The sequence below is a fragment of the Haemaphysalis longicornis genome, unplaced genomic scaffold (genome assembly GCF_048455015.1).
Source record: "Haemaphysalis longicornis isolate Haplotype H1 unplaced genomic scaffold, Haemaphysalis longicornis Haplotype H1 scaffold_6, whole genome shotgun sequence".
Classification (NCBI taxonomy): domain Eukaryota; kingdom Metazoa; phylum Arthropoda; class Arachnida; order Ixodida; family Ixodidae; genus Haemaphysalis; species Haemaphysalis longicornis.
This window is the reverse complement of record NW_027526407.1, coordinates 73,035,063-73,062,401: the sequence shown is the minus strand read 5'-3', so window position 1 is coordinate 73,062,401 and position 27,339 is coordinate 73,035,063. Positions and strand designations below refer to the sequence as shown.

Genomic DNA, 27,339 nt, shown 5'->3' with positions numbered 1-27,339 from the left:
CAGCGCTTATCTCGGTACTTTACCTCCTTCACCAGTTCACCGCTGGTATCTCAGACTGCCATGATCCGATGACGTGATAGCAGGCGTGGTGTGCTGGCCGCATGCGAGGTGACCAATAGGCTGGAGATCTGCCGAAATGATGATTGCACAAAGTGACGTCATCGTCCTTATTGCGTACTGTGCTTACGAACTTCGTTTTTATTGTTGCGCTTAATTAGCTCTTCATTCTCATCCACCTGCTGCTGATCGAGAATGATCAATAATGAATTGCGATTACCCATTCTGAAATGTCCCCCAGCCCCCGACGACGGGAGAGATTTTATTATATTCTTGAGCCAGCGTTTCACCCGTACTTCTTAAAGCATGACATCTTCAAGTCATAGAGGCATGTACTCGACTAAGGATGCGCTGTCTTCGCGAACAAAGTACTACAGCACGTCAAAACGAATGACGGTACTTTAATGAAAACACGGCGGCAATTATTTACGATCATGAATTACAATTGACCGTTGCAATACCTAGAATGTCCGTTGGAACGTTTTGTGGTTTTGTTTCTGCAACCCAAGGCGCGCACAAACGTAGGCCAAGATAGAATCTTAACGGACTTTTCTTTTTACCAGCCACCGCCTTGAAGCCATGACGCCATGTCGCCCTCGTGGCCTAATGGATAAGGCATCGGTCTCCTAAACCGGGGATTGCGGGTTCGAATCCCGCCGAGGGTACGGCTGTCCGCCAAAGTTTGGACTGTTTTTTTTTTTTTGCTTTTCCTTTGCACTTATTTATATTTAACCCACTACAGCCGCGGTGCGACCGCCATCTTGCAGAGGGCTGTGAAGATTTAGGTTGTATTTCTCTCTCTCTCTCTCTCTCTCTCTCTCTCTCTCTCTCTCTCTCTCTCTCTCTCTCTCTCTCTCTCTCTCTCTCTCTCTCTCTCTCTCTCTCTCTCTCTCTCTCTCTCTCTCTCTCTCTCTCTCTCTCTTACTACAGTCAAACCCGTTTATAGCGAACTGCAATATGCACCGCGATTAGTTCGATATATCCGAACCCGCCTATAACGAGCTTATTGTTACGAGTTCGCAATCCGCGGGAGTCCCCGCCCCCTCCCCAACTCCGCCATCCGCGTATGCAGAAACGAACACAGTACAGTAGCCATTACCATACCAAAATAATCCATTTATTGCAAGTAATAAAGCTACTTTCCGCCTTAACTGCCCATGTCGCAAAAAAGAACGGTGATTTTTGTTTTCACTTTCGTTTTGGCGGCTTCAACTAGCATAGCATTCTCTACACGAAACAATGCTTGCACCAGTTCGAGTCCGCGTCCTCAAAAATCTAAGAAGCATTGGCGGAGCACATCGACTGCCGAAATCGCTTTATTATAAGCGTCGGACGGATTTCACTCGCGACATCATCGGGAACGTTGGCGAGCTCTTCCCACCGTTCACCGATGCTGCTGTCTTGGTCCGGACTCGCTGACTGGGCGGGTTCCGTCGCGAGTCCCGCGCATCGGAAACAGTTACGGAAAGTATTGGGCGTCACGTCGCTCCGTGCGAGGCGCAATGTCTCAGGCGCGGCTCTTGCTCCGTGGTCGCGGCCAATCCACATCTCAATTGCCGCTCGAGATCATGCATTTCGGCGACCATTCTAGGCGCCCAGAGTTCGATATATCGGATGTTAACTTCGTTATAAGAGATATGTTCCCCATGTATTTCCGTAACTGAATTATTTTTGTTCGATATATAGCATAATTCGCTCTATCCGGGTTCGTTATAGCCGGGTTTGACTGTACACGGTAAACATGTTTGGCACTGCAGAACAATACTACCCTGCCCAGAAAAGGCTCTTTCGATAACGATAACCCGAACAGATAATGCCTTTGCGCCCACAACTGACTAAATGCCATATACGTTATTTGCGTGTACGCACATTTTACGTTGCCAGTTTAGTGCCAGTGCATATTACAACCGTTCACCACCGGAGCACGCTGGAACAGTGTAGACGAGATACACACAAAAATAAAATCGACACAACCAAGTGAACTGATCGTCTTGAAAAAACCTTTGATTTACAACATCAAGCGCCCAATTCACAAGCGCACGTCAGTCGACACCCGCATGCTAAGCCGCAGGGGTTTTCCCAGAATGTCGCTTTTGGGGGATTGTCGAAATCCTTCTGCGAAGGGGGGGGGGGGGGGGGGTATAAATCCCTGCTAAGCCGTTAAAGCGCTCTCGGCCTTGCATACAGGCCGATTGCCCTCAGAGCACATGCCAGTGACCAACTCGGCCGTGTTGTTTATAGCATTTTATGTCACTATTTCTTTACCTGCTTGAAAGGCATTGTTTGAATCGCTTAAACGGAATTGTCAGCTTGGCCACACACGTAAACACGCATACATACGAGGCGGAGTGGCCCTGGGTATCCTTTAAAGGCTGCGTCTAATCTCACGGCAGCCGTGAGAATTACCTCCGGGAAATTCTCACGGCAGTTTCTTAAAGGGTGGCCGGCCTAAAATTCACTGAATAATATTACCTCCCAACGTAACCTAACATGACCAAACCTAATGTAACCTAACGAAACGTATCATAACGTATACCCAAATCCAGCCCAACTGCAACAAACATAACCTCACCCAGCCCAACGACACAGAACACAACCTATATTAAACCTAATCCAACGCATTCTAGAAGCCGTGTGCGTCGATCTGTTGATATCTTGATATAGTAATAAACAGAATAAAACAAAGCAAAATCCCGATGAGCGAAAACTTTAAAAATTCAGAAAGCTTTATAAAAAAAGAACTTCACAATTCCGGACTCGAACCTGGGCGTTCGTGTTAAGAAGCAGGTGCCACAGAAGCAGCTGTAGAGCCAAGATTTTAGGGAACTTTTGTTCCAGAGAATCTTCGGGTGGTGTGTTTAGCCAATCAGAGGCGACTGCCGTGAGAAATTTCTGACGGTAATTCTCACGGTTGCCGTGATAATAGACACTACCTTCTTTAAATACACTGCTCGACTGAACCCTGTGCAGATCGCTCTAGGTATGGGCCTTTGGCCGTTCCAGCACACCCCGGCCCTCATAAATTGAAATAAAGTGTTCCTATTGTTATTGTTGTTCCACGTTCTTCAAGGCGACTTCAATCAAATTCGACGCCAATCCAATCGCGGATGTGGATCTGCCAGTTCAATCACGCACGACGAATAGCACCGCGTGAGCTGGTATGTTGTTGTTGTTGTTGTAAACTTTATTAGAAAGGAAGGCCAGAGGCCGTATGGCACGAAAACCACACCCACTTTCACGGATACATCACGCGCGCTGTCTCTTTAAACGTTTAAAGCATAAAATATTCGTTAAACAACGAACACTCCGTTTTTGTCTGGCATCCCGCGCTTAGCTACCCTTCAAATTTCGCGCCGTTACGGGTTTTTAGGGTGAGAAGGTTAACCGGGGCCAGGTGATCGAACTTGCGTACATTTTTCTTACGTATAATATACACACACTTAGCGCCACTAAGTCAAACCTTATTTAAGAAGAGAGAAGCATTCTGGGATGGGTCTGAAGCCACGCTCGGTGAGTGTTGAGCATTCCTCCATGGTGTTGAGCCAGAGTGGCACATAACATAAGTGGCGCTACGAGCGCGTTTCGGCCGTGCGGTGAAGCCACCTTCAGTCCATCCGCTGCCGCTTTTGTTGGCATATTATATCGTATGGTACAATAAAAGACGGCACATATTACAATATATACTAACAAAATTACGTACTTTACATCAAGAATGACTAATAGTTCTATACTTTGAGCACGCAATCAGTATAACGATCAGAATGCACACTTAAATGTACAAAGTCACTAGCCTACTGTGACATGCGGTTGGCCGGGGGTATAAATACAGAAACTAAAGGCGTGGTAATGTACTTCCAAAGTACATATACTAAAATTGGAACGATACAGAGAAGATTAGCATGGCCCCTGCGCAAGGATGACACGCAAAATCGTGAAGCGTTCCACATTTTTTTGCAGAATTCACCTTGACAGGCAATTCTGTGGCACCCTTTTATGATGATGCGCTGCACCGCCACACTGTCGCGCTTTTTAAAGTGTTCAATTCAGCATCTGCTTGTTGCCGCTGCTGCTGTTGCTGCTGCTGCTGCTGCTGCTGCTAATCTCACATTGTAATCGCGAACTGGGCCGTCTGTAATTGAAATGAAACATTCCAACATACGGCATCACATACATTTTTTGTGCATCTTGCCCGATTCTTTTTTACTTCCTCTTCTTCTTCTTCTTCTTGACAGCCCCGCGTGCTGCCCTACGTACCCTGCGCTACCGTGCCCTGCCCGCACGGGCGTGTTGAACGAGAGCCCGCTCGTAGACGTGAATGCATGCCGGCGTGCAAGGGGGCGTTTAACAGCTCGCTATATTCACAACATACATCGCAACTCACGGCTGCCATTCCTTTAGAACCAGGATTGCCAGTGAAAAATGTGCTTTTTCAGTGGATCTCGCTTACTCTGGTCAGTTTGGAGGGATGCGTATGACCTATTTCTATTTGTGCTTTGCTGGGCACGTGAATCGTGATTGCCAGGTACGTAGTTGTAAATTGAACAAAAAATCACAACTACCGGTAGCGTAAATGCCTGCAAGTGATCCAAAACGTTGAGTGATTGGTAGAATTCCATGGGATTGCCTGCTTCATACATGAACGTGTGCATTACGAAGAAGTTGTGTATTGTCAAAAAGCAAGCATGAAACCGGCTGTAAGGTTCCAATGTATTAAATTTTTTTATCGAATACACCTATTCAACTCTCTACCCCCCCCCCCCCGCCCCCCAACCTCACATCCTCCCATACCCCTACCCCAACGAGAAAACTTTCAAGGGCCACCCAACTGATGCTATCGGAAATCCAAATTACCAAAACACCATGCTTTGTTGATCGAAGCGGTGTTCAACAATCGCTTTCCTTTTATAGCATGTGTGCAAAACCGCTTTAGGCTCTTCCAAGCACTGAGATTCAAATTAATGTCACTTTCTAACGAACTTGCTTGCATGCGGCTATGCTATTTAATGTGTTTCCCCGACCATCTCTTATATACCCATATTCCCTAAACCTACCGGGTAGCACATTATCATTGAGCTGAGCTTTTAGTAACAGCTGCACTCATATTTAATGCATGCCTATCATGAACAACTGAGGCATGGCCCTCATAAAATCCGCCTATCATCGTAAATACGGTCACTAGGAACTTCCGTTGCAATGCAGGAATACCGCGTCACCACGAGGCTCATCGCAAGCTGTAAATGCAGCCTGCTTTCCACAAGCATATAGCTCTGTCAAAAAAGTAATAAGATATTACGTATGCATTTGCGAGCCTGTTTCCAGCCTGGGCCACTTGTTGGCACCTCCTGGCACGCAGATTTATATAGCAATAGCGAGCATCTTTGAAATTAGGCCAACAGTTTGATGTACTAACGAATTAGTAAAAACAATTCAGATTGGCTGAGAGCAGATCACCCGGATGTGACGCAGCACAAACAAGGCGGGGGCGTCAGTTTCTGGGCATGTGATTGGTCAGAGGCCCTGCAAGTGAGGCTGCGGCCGCCAGGATTGAAATGGTCGCGAAATCGACATTTTTGAAACAAACAAAACTCATCAGCTTGGTAGGGCGCATGTATCTGCTATTACGCTCTATACTTTCTCATTTCAATATTTACTTTTTATTGCGGAACACCTAGGGTTGCGTTTGATGGGGAGGAGGTGTGGTGGTGTTCCATGGCGCCAACCAACCCGAACTTTTTCAAACACCGACGATTATAACTGCTGCTTTTCGCGATATGTGGACTCTGGCCGTACTTTTAGTCTTCATGAGGTGCACAGAGGCTAGGCCATGGGGGCATCTTGAAGGTCACAGTTGCCTGCCACTCGTTGCAGAGTAAAAATGTTATTTTAACAGAGAAGAAATCCGGGCGCGTATTTTTTTTTTTTTTTTCGGAGGGCTAAGGTTGCAGTGTTTACAGCGGCCTTTCTAGTCTCTCTTACGATTGGTCTTGATTATAAATATTTGTTTCACAAGCTCGCCCATAAACCAGCTCACCCGGCAAGCAGCGCTTATCTCAGTATTTTACTCCTTCACCAGTTCACCGCTGGTAGGTCAGACTGCCCTGATCCGATGACGTGACAGCAGGCGTGGTGTGCTGGCCGTACACGAGGTGACCAACAGGCTGGAGATCTGCCGAATGCATGTTTACGCAAGTGACGTCATCGTTCTTACTGCGTACTGCGCTTACGGGCTTCTTTTTCCTTTTTGCGCTTGCCGGCACCTGGACTAGCTTTCCAGCCGTTGAACTTCGCCCCGCTTAGCTCTTCATGCCCTTATCCGCCTGATACTGATCGCAGATGATCAATAAAGAAGTGACCGCGGTTACCATAGATCTGTAGGAATAATGGAATGGTCGTGAATTTTAGCGACATTTTCTGCGAAGTGACCTTGCGAACTGGGTTGAAAGCACATACCGGGAATCCACCGGCCCCGATGACAGGAGAAATTCTATTATATTCTTGAGCCAGCGTTTTACCCGTAGTCCTAGTGACATGTTCGTATCATAGAGACATGCTGTCAACTGAGGATGCGCTGTCTTCCCGAATGAATTGTCAAAACGAATTACGGTATTTTTAACGGAAACACGGCGGCAATTGCTTGCGATAATGAATTATGTTTGACCGTTGCAATTCCTAGTATGTCCGTTGGAAAGTTTTGCGGTTTTTGTTTGGCCAACTGAAGGCGTGCACAAACGTAGACCGAGATAGAATCAGTCTTTTTTACAAGCCACCGCTGTGAAGCCGTCATGCCGTGTCGCCCTCGTGGCCTAACGGATAAGGCATCGGTCTCCTAAACCGGGGATTGCGGGTTCGAATCCCGCCGAGGGTACGGCAGTCCGCGGAAGCGCGGACTATTTTTATTTCGTTTTTCCTTCACACATATTTACCCCACTGCAGCCGCAGTGCGACCGACGTCCAAGATTTCAGGTTGGATGTTCTCTCTCTCTCTTACTAAGTAAGACGCTTGGCTTGGCTCTGCTAAGAGAAGGCTCTTTTTTGAAAAACCACACAGGTCGTGCTTTTGCACCCGCAACTGACGCCGTTACTTGCGTGTACGCACATTTTATGTGGCCCGTTCAGTGGCAGTACATCTTCAAACCGTTCACTACCGAAGCAGGCACAGTTTAGACCAAAACATAATAAAAATTAATAAAACCAAGTGATTACGGAGAACTTGGAAATTCACCCTCTTGCAAAAACTTCTTGCAAAAGCATCAAGCCCCCAATTCGGAAGCCCACATCTGTCAACGCCCGCATGTTAAGCCGTTAAAGCGCTCTCGTGCATATCCCCTGTATACACGACGATTCTGCTAAGGGTAAAGGCCAGTGACCAACTGGGCCCGTGTTGTTTATAGCATTTTAGGTCACTGTTTCTTTGCCTGCTTGAAAATAATCGTTTTAATTGCTTGAACGGAATTTTCAGCTTGGCCACACACGTAACCACGCATACATAAGAGGCGGAATATACACCGGTCGAATGACCGGTGCAGATCGCTCCAGGTAGATATGGGAGTTTGGCCACTCCAGCACACCCTTGACCTCTTGGGTTGAAATATAAAAATTGTTATTGTTATCGTTGTTCCACGTTCTTCAAGGCGAATTCAATCGCACAGTTCGACGTGAATCCAATCGCGGATATGGATCTGCCAGTTCAATCACGTACGACGAATAGCACCACGCGAGCTCGTATGGCGTGAAAATCCCGCTACTTCCACGGGTACATCACACGCACAGTATTTTTAAATGTTTAAAGCATAAAACATTCGCGAAACAACCAACCCCACTTTTTTGCCTAGCATATCGTGCTTAGCTACCCTTCAAATTTCGCGCCGTGACAGGTTTTTCAGGGTGAGAAGGTTACCCGAGAACTGGTGATCGGACTTTGTTTTTAGTCGAACCTTATTTAGTGGCTCTATCTGCGCCCTAAAACAACAAAAAGAAGAGAGAAACATTCTGGGAATGGTCAGAAGCCGCGCTCGGTGAGTGTTGAGCGAGAGTGGCACATAACGTAAGTAGCGCTACGAGCGCGCTTCTGCCATGCGGTGAAGCCACCTTCAGTCGGTTCACTTGCCTTTTTGTTGACAAATTATATCATATGGTACAATAAAGGACGGCGAATATTACAATATATACTAACAAAATTACGTACTTTACATCAGAAATGACAAATAGTTTTATAATTTGAGCAAGCAATTAATAGAACAATCAGAATGTACACTGAAATTTACAAAGTCACTAGCCCACTGTGGCACACGGTTGGCCGGGCGTATAAATACAGAAACTAAAACATCGCTGGTGTACTTCCAAAGTACATATACTAAAATTGGAACGATACAGAGAAGATTAGCATGGCCCCTGCGCAAGGATGACACGCAAAATCGTGAAGCGTTCCACATTTTTTTGCAAAAATCGCCTTGACAGACCAACCTGTGCAAACGTAATGCGTCATGCGTTGCGCCACCACGTTATACAGGGTGTTGCAACGATAACTGGAACACTTTAAAAATTTTTCCTGAGCGATCCGCCGCTCTGTTCGCGCTCAAACTTCACACAAAGGTCGCATTTTGTGGTCTATTTTGTTTGACACCGGGAACAACAACGGTACTTACCTGTTTATTCTGAAAATAAATAAAAACGATTTTCGCCTATGGGAAAATGGCGGCGATTTGGACGTGCGAGCCCGAAAACCGGGTTTTCTGATCGTCTGTTAGCTCATTTCTAAATGCATTTTCTGATCGTCTGCTGCACCATTTGGCTCCGTACGTGAATCCCAAACGTGCGTTTCACTCTGCAGGTGGTTCCGTCGTTCCAACATCAACTTGCGCTGGCTCGCACGTTCAAATCAGCGGCCATTTTCCCATAGGCGAAAATCGTTTTCATTTATTTTCAGAATAAACAGGTAAGTACCGTTGTTGTTCCCGGTGTCAAACAAAATAGACCACAAAATGCGACCTTTGTGTGAAGTTTGAGCACGAACAGAGCGGCGGATCGCTCAGCAAAAATTTTTAAAGTGTTCCAGTTATCGTTGCAACACCCTGTATATCAAGTTTTTTTGAAGTCTTTCTTCCTGCTGATGCTGCTATTAATCTCACACGTTATAGCGAACCAGGCCACCTGTATTTGAAATGAAACATTCCAACTTACGGCTTCACGTGAATCGTAGGTTGAAAACGGAGGCTAACTTCCGGTTAACTTCGAGGACATAATTTTTTGTGAATTTTGCCCGCTTCTTTTTGCTTCTTCTTCTTGACAGCCCCGCGTTCTGCCCTACCGTGCCTAGCTGCCTGCGCGTGTGTTGAACGACAGCCCGCTCGTTGGCGTGAACGCATGCGGCGTCCAAGGGAGGTTCTAACAGCTCGCGATGTTCGCAACAGATATCGCTACCCGATGCTGCGTATTTGAGGACCAGAAACGCGCCAGTGAAAAATGTACGCTTCCTCAGTTGCTCTCGCTTTCTCTGGTCAGCCTGGATGAATGCATGTGACCTATTTCTATTTGTACTTTTCTGGGTACCAGGTGTAATTGTAAACAGCACAAAGTCACAACCACCAGTAGCATAAACGACTGGTACAATTTCGACTGGTGCAAGCGACTGGTACAATTTCATCTGATTGCCTGCTTCATATGAACGTGTGCATTACGAAGTTGTCTATTGCCAAAAAGTAAACATGACACAAGCTGTACGATATTGCAACGTATTAAATTTTTGTTTATCAAATTCGCCTCTTCAACTCCTCCCCCCCCCCCCCCCCCCCACATCCTCCCATACCCCTACCATACCGGGGAAAACTTTCAAGGCCCACCCAACTGATGCTATCCGAAATCCAAATTACCGATCATAACACCAAGCTTTGTTGAAGCGGTGTTCTGCAGTTGCTTTCCTTTTATGGCAAGTTTGCAAAAGCGCGCTTTATGCTCTTCCACGCACTGAGATATGTCACGCTCCAACCAACTTCCTTGCATACAGCTGTGCCATTTAAAGTGTTTCTATAACGTTCTCATATGTACTCCATGGTCCCTACACTTGCAGGGTAGACATTAGCGTTCAGCTCAGCTTTTATTAACGGCTGCACTCATATTGAACGCATGCCTATCATCAACTGTGGCAGGGCCATTGTAACAGCCGCCTACCAACGCAAATCCGGTCACTAGGAACTTCCTTTACAAAGCAGGAATGTCACGTCGCCACGAGGCTTGCGCAAACAGTCCCTACCATATACAAATGCTGTACATGTAGCCTGCTTTCGACAAGCATAGCAGTATACAAAGACAATGGGCACACCACGACACCATGTGTTCAGGTGGCATCTCAACTTTGCCCAAAAGTAAGCCACAGAAAACGCTTTCCAGTTCCCCAAGCCGTTTCTGCATGCAGCGGGAAGGACCACATGGTTGCGGGGTGCCAAAGATAGAGCATTACCGGCACCGAAAGCGAACTTGCCTGTGTGCACCCAGCGACATCTACTGGTTCTCTTAAAAAACACTCCTTACATTCTTTTCAGCAGCTGTAAAAATAACACAGTTGATCGGCCTCAGTAACCTCAGGTAGAGTTATGAGATTTGGCGCCAACGCCTTAGGTTTGAGTCCCAGCATTGCTTAACTTTTTTCCCGAACCTGCGTTTTTTTTATTGTGAAATGTTCTCTTAGCTTAATTCTGCGCATTCTTTCCGTGAGTAAGTGTTGTTCGTTAGCTTTTCAGTCAGTTTAAGTGACACATCAACGTTTAATTAGCATTGATAACACTAAAAGTTCCAGCCTTGTACCTTTATCGGAACAGAGCATCGACAGCCTTTATGTGCGTTGGACAAATTATTCCATAAAGCAGGTCGGTCGGCTTGTTTAGTGCCAGGTCTTGTTTAGTGCCCCAAGCACAACACATGGTCAATGTGGTCAAACAAATCGGCGGACCGTAGAGAAAATGGTAAAGGCATGTTTAGGGGCTAGTTGGTACAGTCTTGAATTCGATAATAACGTGTGCTGCATATTTGGACGGGGGACACGGACAGTGAAAAAGACAAACCATACGATGGTGCGCACCATCGTATGGTTTGTATTTTTCACTGTCCGTGTCCCCCGTCCAAATATGCAGCACACGTTACTATCGAATTCAAGAAAATGCTAGCTGGTACCAACTGGTTTATGGTTAAATTCCCATCTTGGCGCAGCTGGTCCCAGCTGAGACGAACTGCTACCAGCTGGGAGTTTAACCATAAATCAACTGGTGCCAGCTACCATTCTTTTTAGGGGAATGTTCAGACAGTGCAAAATGGCTACACCAATAGCTTGGTAGCATTTGCGGTAATTCATTGATATGGGCAAATAGGTTACCAGTGCAGTGAAATGCATTAAAACAGTGCAGTAAACATGCGGCTAAAAGGAGAATAAGCCACACTGATCAAGCACTCATCCTGTCTCATCTTTTCCATATTGTCGTCTTTCCTGCACTGTTTTAATGTTTCCATTCGTGGTAGTTCATTTGCAATAAAATCAAAGTTGCTCGCTTGCGAAATTATAATTGCAATAGTTAGAATGGTAAAGGAATTGACTAACAATAGTGACACGCCCTAATGTGAAACGTAAGTGCAGTTATTTTGGTGTTTTAATTTTACAATATACAATGGGATGAATAATTTTGAAGCATTTCAAGAGAACGTTCCAAGTAGCGTGGCTGGCACGAACAAGTGTCGTGTTACCCTACAAATGCCAGAAATGTGGCGTGACTGTCTCGCTAATTGCGAGGTTGTGGGAGACACTGCATTCGAGATGCGGGACAGCGTTTCACAGCAGTCGCTGTCGCCAGGTATTAGCGAGCTCCGGCGCCACCTCTTAACCGTCACAGGCGGACTAACACATTTGCTCCGCAGCGTGGGCTCTACCTGTAGTCATCGTTACGGCCTTGTAAAAGCAATCGGCGCGGCGATGGCACGACCAGGAAGGCGTGTTCCAAAAACATCCTCCTTTTCTGCGCTTGTGTCCTCATTTTCTCACAATTTTCTCATGCACTTTTTTCCTCACGCCGCTGTCATTCATTCTACACTGCACTCCGCCTTCAATCTCACCTAATTAACCTTCCCTGTGGCGATAGAATGCTCGTTCGGTTACGCCAACAGCGATACCAAATGCACGAAAAGTTGTTTATAAGTTGCGCTCTGAAACAGATATGCACAGACTGTGGATTCGGATGTCCCTAGTTGGGACATTTTTCCCTTCCATTCTCTCTTTTTCCTTATTTTAAAGCGAAGCTGTCTATGGCTAGACCACGGTGTAAGAGGTATTTTAGGTGAGAGAGCGCCGCCGACCAGCGCGTCGACGTAAAGTTCTCCTTCGGGGGCGGGCCGACAGATGGCGACAGTGATTGCGGCCCGCTCAACCGGCTACGTTGCGCGTACACGCTGGCGCGAAAGCAGCCCCGGCGCGATGAATAAAAATATATCGTTCGAGTGAGCGACCATTGGGAGTTCATCTGTGAATCAAGCAATGTTTTGTCTTGCACTCCCTGACATCCGCTGCACGTACCCGCCCAGCTCTGACGCACTGCGTTTGAGAAGACTGCATATTGGCGTCAGCGTGCGGCGCGGTTGCACAAGTTTCAACGTATCTTGGAGACAACTGCTGCTAGTTTTTTCTTAATTTTATTAAGAGAAATCGCAACAATATTTAATAGACAGCACAGCACGAACAAGACATGAGATAATAATAGAATTTTTGAGGTTCGAAGCAGTCATAATGCTGCCAAACATGACACTCCTGTCGGCTTTTACGAAGAACCCTACCTGAAACCACAATGAAAAAACAACACCAACATTTTTCTATCCTCTAAACTAGCCATTGTACAATGATACAACACATGTTTGCTTGTTTCTTCACCATTTATTTAAATGATAGCAACGTTCTCAAAACAATAAGGGCGAAACACACAAACTGAGGACACCTGAACTTATACGTGAATGAAGGTTGTAAAAGCGGTACTGCACTCGTCCCGACATTCGGTCTCAAACAAGCTTTGACATTTTTCGCAAGTCATGGCTTTTGGTTTCGTTCTTCTTTTTCAACTGCCTGCAGTACTGCCGCATGCGCAGGCACACGTAATAATGCAACAGCTTTTCCAGCATTTCTTCTTTGTGAGCACTGCATGGAAACATGAAGTTGTGATTCTCCAGCACAGCATCAATGGTTTTGTCGTATACATCTCGGTCACTAGCATGTTTTGCAAAATGCTCTTCAGTGCATTTGAAAAGATCGAAGAGATGCATATTTGGGTGTATCAGCCAGCCCTTTGTTTTGCAGTTCACTAGGTCGGCTTCAGGGACATTTACAATGCCCTTTTTCCCCGCAAGAGCCTCTTTGCAACTGGTGCAGGATGTGCAGCTGCCAACCTTCCGGGATACGAATCCTGTGACGTAGTAGACGATGCAGTCAACTACTGTTGCGTCTGTGTCGTCGAAGTCGAAGAGATCGTCGCACTCCCAGCTTCCTTCCTCAATCAGGCCGTCAAGTTTTTTTTTCAGTTGATCTAATTTGGCAGGGCATTGCGAAGATGAATCATTGTAAATATTTCTTAAATCCGCCAAGGTGACAACAGAAGCTTGCTTGTTTCCAGTAGTCGTGCAGTTGCCGAACTGTGGTGGCTTTAGCAAGGAATACAAGCTCAGCATGCGGTATAGCTGAAGGAACGTGGAAAATGTAGGGTGTTCGTTCTGCCCTCCAGCTTGTCCGACGATACCAAAAAAAACATTCCAAGGGGTCTTGATTCATCTTCGCTGTCAGAACATACTTGAAACCGCACTCTTTCAGTAGGTAAACTGAAAGCTCCCGCACCGACTTTAATGTTGCACGTAAGCCTTCAGCTGTTGACTGCGTCAAAAAAACGTCTTTGGAAATTTCTCCTTTCACGACCTCGGTCTCCCTAGACTCTAGCCACTCAGATGCAGCTTCTGGGACAGAAAAATCTTTGCATCCCAGTTTTAGGCCTTCGGAGGGAAAACGCCGGTTCAGTGCATCAAAGAGGTCGTTTAAAAAAAGGGTAAACTGGGCTGTCGGCTCGGCATTAGTTAGACGTGGTGCGCCTTTCTGTGCGTAGAACATTATTTCTTTAGCCACGGAGTTACTAAAAATCTGTGTCGCCAGCTTAACTCTCATTTTCAGCATCTTAGATGGGTTGACGTGATTATACGTTATTTTTGGACATACTCGTTCACCACAGTGCTTGCTGTCTGCAACGAACAGGGCATCATAGCATGACCATCTAATGAGCTTACCATCTTTCATCAATACCTTCCTGTCGTGTAGTCGATTCCTAATGCACTTAAAAAGGTGAGGGGTGTCAGATAGGACATACACCTTCCTTGAAGTGTCCAGTGGGTGCTCGATTGCATTTACCACGCTGCCCAGTGCGCCACTGATCCCAAGCTGCTTCCACATGGAGCGGTTGGTGGACGCTCCATCGCACACAACGCCGTCAATGAACACTCCGGCCTGCTCAAGTTTCACAATGCACTGAATCAAGAGCTGCGCTAAAAGAGTCCCCTTAGTCGGTCCTTTGGACGCAAACACTGCTACGGGCTGCAAATAGTTCTCGCCGAACGGGGCAAAAGCAAAAACCAGGCCGTGATCTGCGAGCTCACTACTCTGATCCTTTGTTTCGCCATGATCAACGAGTCCAGTGTACGTCATCGTTTTCGAATTGACGGATATTTCCTTCCTTACTTGAATTTCGTCAAATATCAGCATTCCTCTGCGCTGAAACTGTGACTTGGAGGAAATTTTAATCTTGAAAGCTTTGAAAAAGTTTTCATCAAAGCCACACTTGAGGCCAACCATGCTTATGTACTTTCTTATCGTAGTGATGCATGGCAACGGCAGTACATCATTATTGCGCAAAAAAGCATATGTAGCTGGGCTGCGGATGTTCAGAAGAAGACACAACAGGAGCCAGTCATCCGTATACCGTCTGTTTGTTTTTGAAGTGCACTTTGCGGCCGATATGCATTCTTCTAGCAGAAGAAGCTGCGCTTGTGGCAAGTTGAGGCCCTTCAATTTTTCAGTGATGTCTTCTTCCTGCAGCTTTGTAAGTTCCTTCCTGGAAGCTTGCAACTGCTCCAACAGAAGCTTGTTCCTTCTTGCGAGTCGTGCTCGTGATCTTTGGAGTGCATAGTTCGCTCGCCTCAAAGCGTGGAGCTTCTGTTTTTGAGCAGGTGCTACTTCCAACCTGATGCGCTTCAATGGTCGATCCTGTTTGGCTCTTGCAGCTCGACGATCGGCATGTATTCGCAATGTATCAGCAAGGCCGCTGCAGAACTGACAGATGGTTCCACTGGGTGGAACTAAAAGGCACCTGTTGTGTCTCCAGTTCCCCTGGCAGTCCACAAAAGCACACTCAGGAGCGACACCAGGAAAATCCTTTAAATTCGGCCCTCCGCAACAAACGCTATTGCTGTCGATGACGCTGAGCATAGTATCCAGTTCCGATACAGTTGAGACTGACGGATTTAAGCCCAAAGCAGCAGTACCTACTTGTTTGCCGAAGACGTAGGCCTGCACGGTCATGTCACTCTTCACATGCAACGCCTTCCAATTGAACACCAGCTAAGAGCCGTCGCTTGTCCTGTGCGTCACCGCAGCGTTTATAAAGACGAGGTCCCTCACGCCTTCTGCGTCAGTGCGATGCACAGCCCACGAAGATTGTGGTAGGCTAATGCCGGGCGCCGTGTTAAAAAGCTCTCCAAAAGATGAGTCACGCGAGGCATTTGCGTAGGGCTCCATCACAGTACTGCTGTCACAGGGCATTTCCGCGCTAGAGATCTCACCAGGCGACGTCGGCATGAGCTCACTGCTGCTTCCACTGTGAGAAGTGCTTGTCGAAGGGGCTACACGATGGGCTTGTCGCTTTACTTGCTTGCGAGGGCTTTTAATCTTCTTGGAGAGGTATCTTGGTGCTCCCTCGAAAATCGACGGTACAGTGTCTTTCGCTAGGCCGGCTCTTCTTTTTCCAGACATCAGCACATGGCCGTCTATTTCCGCGGACCAAGTGCATGATGAAATGCGGGGCGAAATGCTTCTCGCAGACTCTGTCCGTCCTTTGAAGCACGCGGTCCTTCCGAGGTATTGCACGTCTCCATGCTTCGAGCCTCGATGGGTCGTGCGGCGGCATGAAAAGCGAATACTTTTCCTTGCACGACTTATACCCCGTTTTGCAAAACGGAACAAAGCACTTTCCCATCGCGCATGCTCGGGAATGAGTTCTTAGCTTACAGTTCTTGAGCACAGCAAGTGAAAATGGCACAAAAACGTCGCACAAACAGCACAAATTCCGCGCACACGGGGACGGAAAGAACTGACAAAGAGGAGAGGCACTAGTTGCTAGCGCCCTCTCTTGGCGCGCCGCGGAAGGAGAACAACGTCTCCCCTTGATCGAGAGCGGCTCGCCCGCGCCGTTCGCTCACCTAAAATACCTCTTACACCGTGGGCTAGACAAAAGAAAAACCCCGCGGTCACATGTACATAGAAAACTCCTCCGATGAAACTCCCTGCGCATGCGTGAAATAAGCCAGGTCCGAGAGGAGTTCGAAGTGAAGAGAGATTGGCTGGGTTTATAGACGACATAGTGACACTCGCATCAACCGGCACTGATACGAGGGAACGGAGCATTGGAGGGAGCAAAATACACAAGTAAACACCGGCCGCACGTTGCAGATTCGCTCGTTAACCATTTGTACGGAGAGCATGGGCAAATTTTTTATAGAGTACCCTACAGAGCCACAAAAATAAGTCACTAAGTCAAGACTACTGTGAACAAAACTTACACAGCAGCTATGACACACATTCTTCACACGCACCCGAGCCTTTTTTTTTATACTGAAGCAAAGTGCTTCTGCATAATTCGTTGTTGGTGTACAGTAGAACCCTGTTGATACATTTTCAGTTCATACCGTTTCCCGGTTAGTACGCTGTCAATTGTGAACACGAAAAATTCCCAGTAGTACGTTTCTTACCGGATAGTACGTTTTCCGGGATAGTGCGTTTCTCCCTCGCGTTTTGTTTTAAACGTGTCAGCGAGGTTTTACTGCCTTTAATACCTGTTTCTTTAATGAATAGACACATCAGTGAAATCACATTCTCAAGCTCAATAAAGCTGAAAACAAGAATAATTTATTTGAGGTAGAAACATACATCAGTGAAATCAAATTGCCAATTTTAATGACACTGAAAACAAGAATAACATATTTTAGATGGTCACAAACTTCTCCTCCAGCACTGCTTTTTAACTTCGCGGTGCATTGACAACTGTCACATACTGCCTTCGCAACCGTTTCAAACAATGTACATGACCTTCTCCAGGCTTGACTGGCAGGCTAAGTCAATCATGAGCTGCGGACCATTCAAGGCGATCAAAAAGGCACTGGAAGAGGGTGGAAGGTTCAACTCCACTGCGTCCGTGCCACACTCCACAGAGAAGACGATTGTAGATGTCCTCGTAAATTTCTCAAGCTCGGTGAAGATGAACTCGCAGTGGATGACCTGTTGAAGATGGAGATGACCTCTTGGCGAATGATCTGTGAACAAAAGATGAGAAGTAGAACGATGCAAGAAAGTGCTGTCCACGATCTTTGGGAACATAAGGGATAAAACTACAGCTACCCCATTTGCACTCAGCCTCGCGCGCAATACGACACAGTCTCACATCTGTCTAAGGAAACATTACACTATTGAATGAAGTCCCGCAAAGGCCACGACCAGCCTGCAGCAATGCTATCAGAGTAAATACGCCATAACTAGAAAGTTAACTGCACCAAGACTGCACCAAGATCTTGCACAGGAACCTGCTAGGAATCAGGGATGGAGTACTGCCCTGCATCTGGCAGTCTTCTATATGCCGATAAATATACAATCAACCCCCGTGAGCGCACACCATCACCGTTCAGAGGTTAAAGGGACCATGCAGACAAAACACAAGTTTGGTTCATTCGAAAGATTGCCTCGTTAGAGTCATATTGACGCCACTTTTAACATACACTTCGGTAAAATAAGTTATAAAATTAGGAAAAAAAAAAGGAGTGGCCATGGGACCCACTAGCTCATTTCCCGCAACGGAACCTATGATGTCATATGTGCCAGTTCTGCAATTGGCCAGCAAAAGTAAATGCAAATTAGAAGGGCTTATAAACTGGTCGAACGAGCTATTTGCGATTACATTTAGGGCACATTCTTTTTACGGCAATAGGAATGGTGGGGAAAACAGTGGGAGTCACGAAAGCACACGTAAACATACAAGGATAGATGCGTACTGCTGTTGGTACTGCACTCACTATGCTTGTTTTAGCTGCACAGCACTGCGGCGCTTCGGGGTTCTCTCAGACGACACTGGCTGATTGGCGTAAGCGACGGTGTCTTACATGACCACATTTTTTGAGCGAACACCATGTTTCATGAAACGATTATTTTCTACCTTAACAAAAACAAGCCACGTACAAATACGGTCAAAAACAGAGCAAAGACAAAAAAAAAAACGGCCGCCGTGGTATGACGGCGCCATCTCGGTTTAGTAATGTTAAACAAGGGTACCCAGCACATATAATGTCATTGCAGATGTCCAGAAAACACACGATTTGGCAGGAGAACAAAAATTTTAACTTACAATTGACTAATTTGTCAGTGAATAAAGCATCGTTTGCTTCCGGACAATCGCTGGGGGCAACACAAAGCACGAAATCTTTCGAATAAAACAAACCTGTATTTTGTCTGCATGGCCCCTTTAAGCTCTGCCATGTTGAGAGGAACCAACAAGAGAAAAAGAGAGAGAATGACTATTTTGGATCCACTTCGAAGCAGGAATGCAGGTGACGCCATCACTGTTTAGCTTGGTGGGTGGCTGATGCTTGGGGAGTGAGCTGGGAAACCACGGTAGCCACAGCATTCAAGAAAGGCTGTACTTGAAGCTCTCTGATTGGTGCATGCATGCAAAGCATGCTTTCCGCACTGGACGAACAGAGTAGAACCGTGGGCCTGAAAATTAATATGCAGAAAACTAAAGTAATAACCAATAACCGCGGGACAGCACAGCAGTTTGAGATAGGTGGCGAGGCAGTGGAAGTGGTAAGCGAATATATCTACTTAGGCCAAGTTGTGACCCCAGATCCCAACCATGAGGCAGAGATAATTAGAAGGATCAGAATGGGGTGGGGTGCATATGGCAGACATTCTCAGATAATGAATAGCAGCCTACCATTGTCGCTGAAGAAGAAAGTGTATGACAGCTGCATCTTACCGGTACTCACCTATGGGGCAGAAACTTGGAGGCTCACTAAGAGGGTTCAACTTAAACTGAGGACGACTCAGCGGGCGATGGAGCGGAAAATGATAGGTGTAACATTAAGGGACAAGAAGAGAGCGGAGTGGGTCAGAGAGCAAACTGGTGTTAAAGACCTATTAGTAGAAATTAAGAAGAAGATATGGACGTGGGCAGGGCATGTAATGCGAAGGCAAGATAACCGCTGGTCATTAAGGGTAACAGAGTGGATCCCTAGAGAAGGCAAGCGTTGCAGGGGGCGGCAGAAAGTTAGATGGGCAGATGAGATCAAGAAGTTTGCGGGGATAAATTGGTCACAGTTGGCACAGGACCGAGGTAATTGGAGAATAATGGGAGAGGCCTTTGCCCTGCAGTGGGCGTAGATAGGCTGGTGGTGATGATGATGATGATGATGATTGGTGCAGAGGACCAACAACTGTTCTACTAATCCTGGGTACCTGTTTCTTTCGCTCACGTAGTTCACACGAAGCCCCTCCCCTTTGCTTCCGCATGGACTCACTACGGAAGGTATGGTTTCCCTCCACTCCCCAAAAGAAAGCACGGCAGACACTGGTGTGTCGCAGCGATATAAAAATGTTCTGTTTGAGGAGGTACAGCCTCGATGATAGCACAATCAATCCGCATGGCAGGAAAAACAGGCTAGCATTTTACACAACGCGGCGTCTAAAAACCGAAAGACTGGGCTAGGTTGCACAAGCTACAACATCAACTAAGGAGCCTAAGGACATTGTAAATATGCCCTTAGGACCAAGTGTCACATTGCATCCAACACACAAAATAGTACAACCTAATGTTCTTGATATCGTACCTTGCTCAGAACTTTAATTGCCGCCCTGTCTGGGTAACAGGTTACTTCAGCATGCCTACATGAGCACTTCAAGTTAAGCTTTTTTCAGGCCAAATCTAGCGGACGTCTATAGAGCAATCTGACCTCCCGAGAAAATTCGAGGGGCATCGAAGTCTTTGACAAACATCTCTTACAATTACCTCGAGGTTCATTGTGCGTGGAGCTCAACTACTGCGACTGGCCGGTAACTTTCTTCTGCTCCAGGAAGGCCTTGCACCTGGCAGTCATGGTTCGCACGACTTCTGCCAAGATGTCACGGTTCAGCCCTCGATTGTGGGCGAGTGTCAGGGATCCTAGGGTGCTTGCAAGGACCGGAAGTTTCGCCTCCAGAACACTGCACACACACACACAAATCAAAATATTAAAAAGAAAATCATGCCACAAAGCATGCCTTCTGTTTTGTTCACTTATTTTTTTTTTACCGTCTGGTCACGCCTAGCTCTGTTATCTATGCTTAAAGCAAAGTGCGTGTATCCTTCTTTCTTTTTTATGCTGCACACGCTATCTTATTTTATACCCTAGCCACAAAAAATGACATTAAGTGCTTAATGCCTCAAGTTTTAATGCCATTAGTTTGCTGCTACACGCAAAAATCTAACGCCATTCGCTCTAATGTCATTTTTGGTTTAAGGAGTTCCGTACAACTCATTCGCCTTCACGAGCGCCTTGCATCTGCCTACTCTCGAACGCAATGAGCACCACATGAAAGCAACGAAACTCTCAGTACCACAGTGTTGACGCGGAAACGTAGCTGAACCTTAAAATAAGACGATTTTTTGTGCACTCTTGGTGGTGCACTTCTGAAGAAGACTTAGCTCACTAAAACAGCCGCAAAAGGCAAAACATCGTGTTACTCGTCGCTTAAAATTTTTCGGATTTGGCTACCACTGGCAGGTGATGGCAGCTGCTGAAGCCACTTTTAGAAATGGCTCACACTATTTTTTAGAAAGCATTATTTCTCATAACGTTTTCTTGCACAAAAAATGTTTTTAACCTTTGTGACATGTTTTTCCCTGCATTAAAAACTTCTAAAATATGAGTGCATCTCTTTTAGGTCATTAACACCATCATGCCTAACACGTTTAATGCCTTTGCATTTTCGTGTCTGGTGCGGCCGGCCCAAATAATGTCATTCAGTATCTTAAGGCCTTAATTAAACACTTATTGTCATTTTTCATGTACATGCAGCACGGCTACTATAGGCAGAGTGTGTCATCCTGACGTCACTCGACTAGAATGTTCTATTTTGGTTGCCATTGTTCTCTGCCAAATCCAATTATTCTAAAAATAATTATGCAGAAAGATAAATGCTCCGAGGGCAAACGCATCAGCATTTAATTCGCTGAAACTCGTCAGCACCCGTCACATTGTTGACTGCTCCGTCACCCTTTGTGCATTCTTTCAGTTCTTTGCGGAGCACAAGTTTGCTCCAATAAACTTTTGTTCCTTGAAGACACCTGTGTCCTCCATGGCTACGTGACAATAAGGAGGAAGGAAAGAAGGGGGTGGTTCTCCATCGTGCATTCTTCTTGCCGTAACCCCACCAGAGCCCCAAGGCCACATGCGTGCAGAACAAGTGTTGATCTTGGTGCAGTAAGAAAAAACGAGCGCTCTTCCACTCTGTGAAGAACGATGTCCAGCAAAGCTGGGTGCAGTCCAAGGAATGCGCAGAACAAAACATGTTCCTCTGTAACGTGCTCTTGCGCAAATACTTCCTAGCTAATTAGCTATACAGTAGAATCTCGATGATACGATTCTGGGTGATACGAATTTCTGGATGATACAAATTTCTGAAAAGTCCCGGCAAAATTGCATTGTTTGCAATGGGAAAAATTTCGGCTGTTACGAACGGACCTGCGCGGCCCGGCGGATGATACGAACGAGCCGGCGAGGCGCCCGACTGCCGAACAAGCAAGTGATGGCGGTGATGGCTCTCTCTCCCCATTTGTCACTCTTCTTTCTCCAGAAACAGCCGGGCTGTTGTTTTCTGCTCGCGAAAACGCGCCCCTTACGCCCCATGCGCGCCGCGAAACCTCTCGCACGCTGCGCGCGCCGCGGCCGGCGGCGGCAACATGGCGGTGGCTTCGGCCGCGAAGTGGCACGGCCGCTTGAGCGACTGCTTCTAGCCGCTCTTTAAAATGCCGCTCAAGGCGGACACGAAGTTTCTTGTGCAGTAAAGGAGCTGATAACGACGTTGGCGAAAACGGTACTATAAAACACCATCCGCGCCGCTAGTGAAAGCGCCCATAAAATCTGCCGGAGTGCTAAGCCTAAACATCTCGGGCGGAGCCAGCGGGCTGTCTCGAGCGTTTCGGAAGTCGTCAGCGTCTTTTTCTGACCGAGGTAGGAGATACCACGGGCGCGAAATCGTCAATGCGGCCTTGAAAATACAGCGCGCGAAAAGCCGAGGCGTGCGAATCGCGTGCAAAAACGCACCATGCGGTTCACGCTTGACTTGCGGCGTGTAGCGAGCTTGGACACCGGGAGTGAGACAAGCGCGAAGCTGGGCGAAGCGTTACGCGCTCCAGAAAGGACTGCTTTGTGACATGGGGGTTTAAAAAAAGCAGAAAAAATCATGGATTTGTTCACGCGAAAGTAAGAAAAGAAATAAACGAAAACTTTTTTCAGCGCTCAATTTTTTGGTCTGTGTTGGTTCATACGAATTTCGGATGATACGAATATTTTTCGCGGTCCCGCGAGATTCGTATCATCGAGATTCTACTGTATTAAACTTGGAAGGAAGGAATCGAGTTCTATTCTAGCAACCAAACATGGAGCTACTTGTTTCCTTCATGTGTTGTAGGCATTTTACTGTCCGAGTAACACGCCGACCCAAACCACTCGACCATGGCTCACAGCCGCCAAGTCGCACTGGGCTGTGAGACGTCTAAGTTTATATCTCCCACATGTCACCCGCACCATCCGTGCACGAATAAACCGGCAACCAGTGATGTGCACTTGGTTAATCGTGAAAGAGACCGGCGAAAATGCCGCTCTGAAACCCCTTCAAGCTGGACAGGACTTATTGGCTCACGCCAGCGTTCCAAGCAGGCAGGTTGCTCTTCATCTGGGAGGGATTCGTAGCTACTTGGCGAGGTGGAACCCGAGGCGGCAACGGAAGTGGCTGTACGTTCTGCAGCAGCGGCTTTCCGTTGTTTTCGCGCCAACGCTCCTTCAATTCCCACTCCTTCCTCAGAGCGAACGACACGCATCTGTGCCATAGCGAGTTCACAGAGAAACTGTTGATAACGGTGCTAGCGCCGCCATTAGATGATTCCACAACTTGTGGAAGGCGCATCGGTGGTGGCGAGGAGGAGGAAAAAGGGTGATGGCAAATGACACGGCTTCACCGGAATGAAAACCCGCACGGGGGGGGGGGGTTAGTCATGTACACTTTTACTGTAAAAAGTGCAATGCCTGCATAGCACTCATGCTAGCGCAAAAGGAGGACTCTATTGCACATTCAAAACCTTTCCAATCTCACATATTATGCAGTTGTAAAAGTGGGGGTGGACTTTTTCTCTGGAAAGATTAGGCAGACATGGCGACGCAGAACCTAAAGGATGCATACAGTAGTCAGCGTTTAGTGTCAGGGCTACAATCAGCAGTAAGTAAGAACCATATTTACTTATTTGCTCGTGTAGTGGAACCTCTTTAAACCGTTTGTGACAGGGAGGTGAAAACACTACATATAAAAACACAGTATGGCTTGGCTGCTAACGCAGATGGCAGTACTAAATTCAGGGTTAAACTGCAAACTACGACGCAAACACTTACTGACAAGCTTTTTCCCTTGACATCAGTGCAGTGCACGCGTCATTCAGTAATCATGTTAGCAGCTAATTGCTTCACCTTATCCATGAAAATGTGTTCATTAACAAAGACTCCAATAATAGTCGCGAATGGGCAACCTTATTGGTTAGCAGTCGATAGAGTAAGATCACAGAAGATCACAAAAAAAAAAAAAAAAAAACAAGTGAAAGGCAAGGAGCATGCAGGTTTCTTTTTTACCTTTCTTTTTATTACTCTACGCCATCACCTTAATTATGAAGCCTCAGAAAGGAACTCGGCGCAGGTACAAACAGGACACCAACTCACCTTTTGCACTCACCCTGACGACATGCTGCATGCTTCAAGAGCTCCTGAAGGAAACGCAGCGCCTGCGTAAAACACATCCAAAAAAGCAAAGCTCTCACGTCTGCATTTCAATCACCTTGCACACCGTGACAAAGAAAAAAAATAATTGCTACCCTTGATGCTCCAAATGCCGTGACCAGAAGCCAGCCAATGTCAAGTCATACAGAGCATCATGCGTACCAAAGCAAACAAAAAATAGCAGCTACTTGCTTTCAAGCCGTGAACCGGTTTACACCATTTTATTTAAAACCTTAATGACTGCCCTTATTCATGAAAGGAAACAATTTTTGTTTTTCTTTGTTCTTTGCCCTCTCCGATAGCCTTTCTATTTCGTAATTTGATGGTTAACAAGCTTATACCCTCTTATTTTATCATTTATTTTGTGGAAGCACGTGCCTCCGATTTCAGTGCTTTTTCACGAGGTCGCCATGAATTTGGAAATTAGTATTATTACAAAGAAAGTACGAGGGTGCGTGACTATGAATTAAGCGAAAGTTCCCTGAACATTCGTTACACTCTGTAAATATGCAGTGTGGTATGAAGATAATTGGAACACTTTAAACTTTTTTCCTGAGCAAACCGGCACTCAGATCGTGCTCAAACTTCACACGAAGATCGCATTTTATGGTCTATTTTGTTTGACACCGGGAACAACGACGGTGCTTCCCTGTTTATTCTGAAAATAAATAAAAACCATTTTCGCGTATGGGAAAATGGTGGCCAGTTTGGATGTGCGAGCCAGTGCAAGCTGATCTTGGAACGGTGGCGCCACCTGGGGTATTCAGAGCGAAACGGAAGATCGGGATTCACGGTAGGAAGGAGCCAAATGAAGTAGCAGACGATCAGAAAATCAGAGTTACTTCGAAGAGCTCTGTAGAAAAAGTTGAAACAGGAGAGGCAACAAATTATTGGCGACGGTGAACCGTGAGAACATTTTATTGTGATTGGTATCAGCTGTTATGCAAGTATTTGTGATCGTAAACCAGGGACTAGAGATTTTCTGATCATCTGCTACCTCATTTGGCTCCTTCCTATCGAGAATCCCCATTGTCCGTTTCGCTCTGCATACCACAGGTGGCGCCACCGTTCCAAGATCAGATTGCACTGGCTCGCAAGTCCAAACTGGCCACCATTTTCCCATAGGCAAAAATGGTTTTTATTTATTTTCAGAATAAACAGACAAGTACCGCCGTTGTTGCTGGTGTCAAACAAAATAGACCACAAAATGCGACCTTTGTGTGAAGTTTGAGCGCAAACAGAGTGGCGGTTAGCTCAGGAAAAAAGTTTAATTAAAGTGTTCCAATTATCGTCCTACCACCCTGTTCTTTCCAAAATGTGAAACACATATTGTTTCTGAATCAAGACACATGCTAAAACCTGGCATAGAGGCTGTGGATGCGATGGTTCAAAACAGCCATCAGGTTCCTTTTTGTGCAAGCTAAACACCTTGGGCTCTAGTCGCAGAATTTCTGCAAAGGACGCTATTCCTGTTATGGCCGACACAAGTCTATCTATGCTTTTGAAGCTTCGTCCCTGACATCAGCAAAGTTGATGACGCTACACTACGGCTTTCTTATGGATCCTCCCACTACCACTCTGCTTAGCCCCCATGAAACAACTGTCTTTATGCCCTGCGAAATTCAAAAATGCGAAAATGTCCGCAATATTAATGAGATTTTTTATCTCCTATTTCCCCCGCTTATTAGGCAACAACCGGGCAACAGCCATACGGCTCTCACCTGGTTCAGATGTGCTGCCGACACGATCCGGGCCCTGGCTACAAAGTGCTTGTGAATGAAGTCGAGCAGGAAGCCGACATAAGCCACTCGCCTCTCGGCGGCAGCGCGGCATGCCCCTCCGCAACTTTCTAGCGTGGCCTGCACGCAAATACACAGACGGAAGAGTTGGCCGGCACGCAGTTGTACGTAATGCCGTTCGGACTCCTCAATATAAAGCCTCGGACCCACTGCAAATAGTTAAAGCATTCTACACGTATTAGCAATACTAACTATATGAGAAAAACGAATGCCCAACTGCCTCTCCAAGAGGTCGCAGAGAGTCCACGACTGATAATCCAAGAACCCAACACTCTGAAGGTCAAAATTTGCACTCAACGTCTGACAGGGGGTCACAACAAGCTTCTTGAGCCCGGTATTGCAAAATACATAAGGGTGCCCTGTTCCCAGTTCAATTGTTCTAAAGAAACTAAGTTAGAATAGCATAAAGTCCTGCTGTTACAAGTTTAAATGCCCCAGGTGCGCTTTCTTTAACACAACATGCTATTTTTTGCTTTCAAAGGGTGATTTTAAAAAACTAATGTAAGCAAAGCGTCTCACATTAGCCTTGACTATTCCAGTAGAGATGTGCAACACATGCTGTGTTGCCAATCATATGGTTTGCCAGTAAGTTACACCATTCTTTTGATTACACTTAGCAGTGAACTAGGGCTTCATACAATGTCTTTAAACATTTCTCCCCACACTATAGCCTTCCAATGAACTTTTGTGAGATACCTTGCCCTGCATTTTCCTTTTTTTTTTTTTGTTACTTTTGCATATTCGTGGGCCTGAGGCGCTGTGCCTTTATTTACGCCGTTGTAAAATGTCTTCAAACTTCAGGAAAAACATATCAAAGCTATCACCTATCTGAACACATACAGTGTAAAGGACATTTCGAAGAAGCAAAAATGTGGGAATCGAATTGCCCGCTCCCTTTTCCTACACTCCGGACAGTTTGTTCACAACGGAGTGCTCGCTTTATTCCGTGAGAAAGGCAGAAAACGCTTCAACGCGAACACGAACGAACAGGAGAAAAATAAAGAAGTGCGCCCTCACCAAGAGTGGGTGCTCCCCCGTATGGTGAATGGAGCTTTGCGTTTGCTGGAACGAAGGAGCGGAAAAGCATGCAACACTTACAACGGTGAAACAAGGACGGAGTCATGCAACGTAAGCACCA

General features: G+C 46.3%; 1 protein-coding gene, 4 non-coding genes and 1 pseudogene across 5 annotated transcripts in view; 4 read left to right on the top strand and 2 right to left on the bottom strand.

Annotated features, from left to right (window-relative positions):
- The first annotated feature begins 649 nt into the window (after nucleotides 1-649).
- Trnar-ccu (transfer RNA arginine (anticodon CCU)) lies at nucleotides 650-722 on the top strand. The gene has a single exon. It is a non-coding gene; the product is annotated as a tRNA-Arg (tRNA).
- A 3,183-nt stretch (nucleotides 723-3,905) lies between these two features.
- LOC144143631 (U6 spliceosomal RNA) lies at nucleotides 3,906-4,008 on the top strand. Its single transcript, XR_013317139.1, has one exon. It is a non-coding gene; the product is annotated as a U6 spliceosomal RNA (small nuclear RNA).
- Nucleotides 4,009-6,849: 2,841 nt separating this feature from the next.
- On the top strand, nucleotides 6,850-6,922 carry Trnar-ccu (transfer RNA arginine (anticodon CCU)). The gene has a single exon. It is a non-coding gene; the product is annotated as a tRNA-Arg (tRNA).
- A 1,468-nt stretch (nucleotides 6,923-8,390) lies between these two features.
- LOC144143630 (U6 spliceosomal RNA) lies at nucleotides 8,391-8,493 on the top strand. The gene has a single exon (XR_013317138.1). It is a non-coding gene; the product is annotated as a U6 spliceosomal RNA (small nuclear RNA).
- A 4,313-nt stretch (nucleotides 8,494-12,806) lies between these two features.
- On the bottom strand, nucleotides 12,807-16,313 carry LOC144141659 (uncharacterized; annotated as a pseudogene).
- Nucleotides 16,314-17,233: 920 nt separating this feature from the next.
- Nucleotides 17,234-27,339, bottom strand: part of LOC144143483 (protein MMS22-like) — a 70,383-nt gene continuing 60,277 nt past the window's right edge. The window contains exons 27-31 of the mRNA XM_077675232.1: nucleotides 27,219-27,263; nucleotides 26,124-26,261; nucleotides 24,346-24,407; nucleotides 20,388-20,581; nucleotides 17,234-17,646 (exon numbers count right to left, since the gene is read on the bottom strand). Coding sequence (XP_077531358.1) covers nucleotides 20,416-20,581; nucleotides 24,346-24,407; nucleotides 26,124-26,261; nucleotides 27,219-27,263 — 411 coding nt within the window. The 3' untranslated portion in view covers nucleotides 17,234-17,646; nucleotides 20,388-20,415. The remainder of the gene's footprint in view (nucleotides 17,647-20,387; nucleotides 20,582-24,345; nucleotides 24,408-26,123; nucleotides 26,262-27,218; nucleotides 27,264-27,339) is intronic.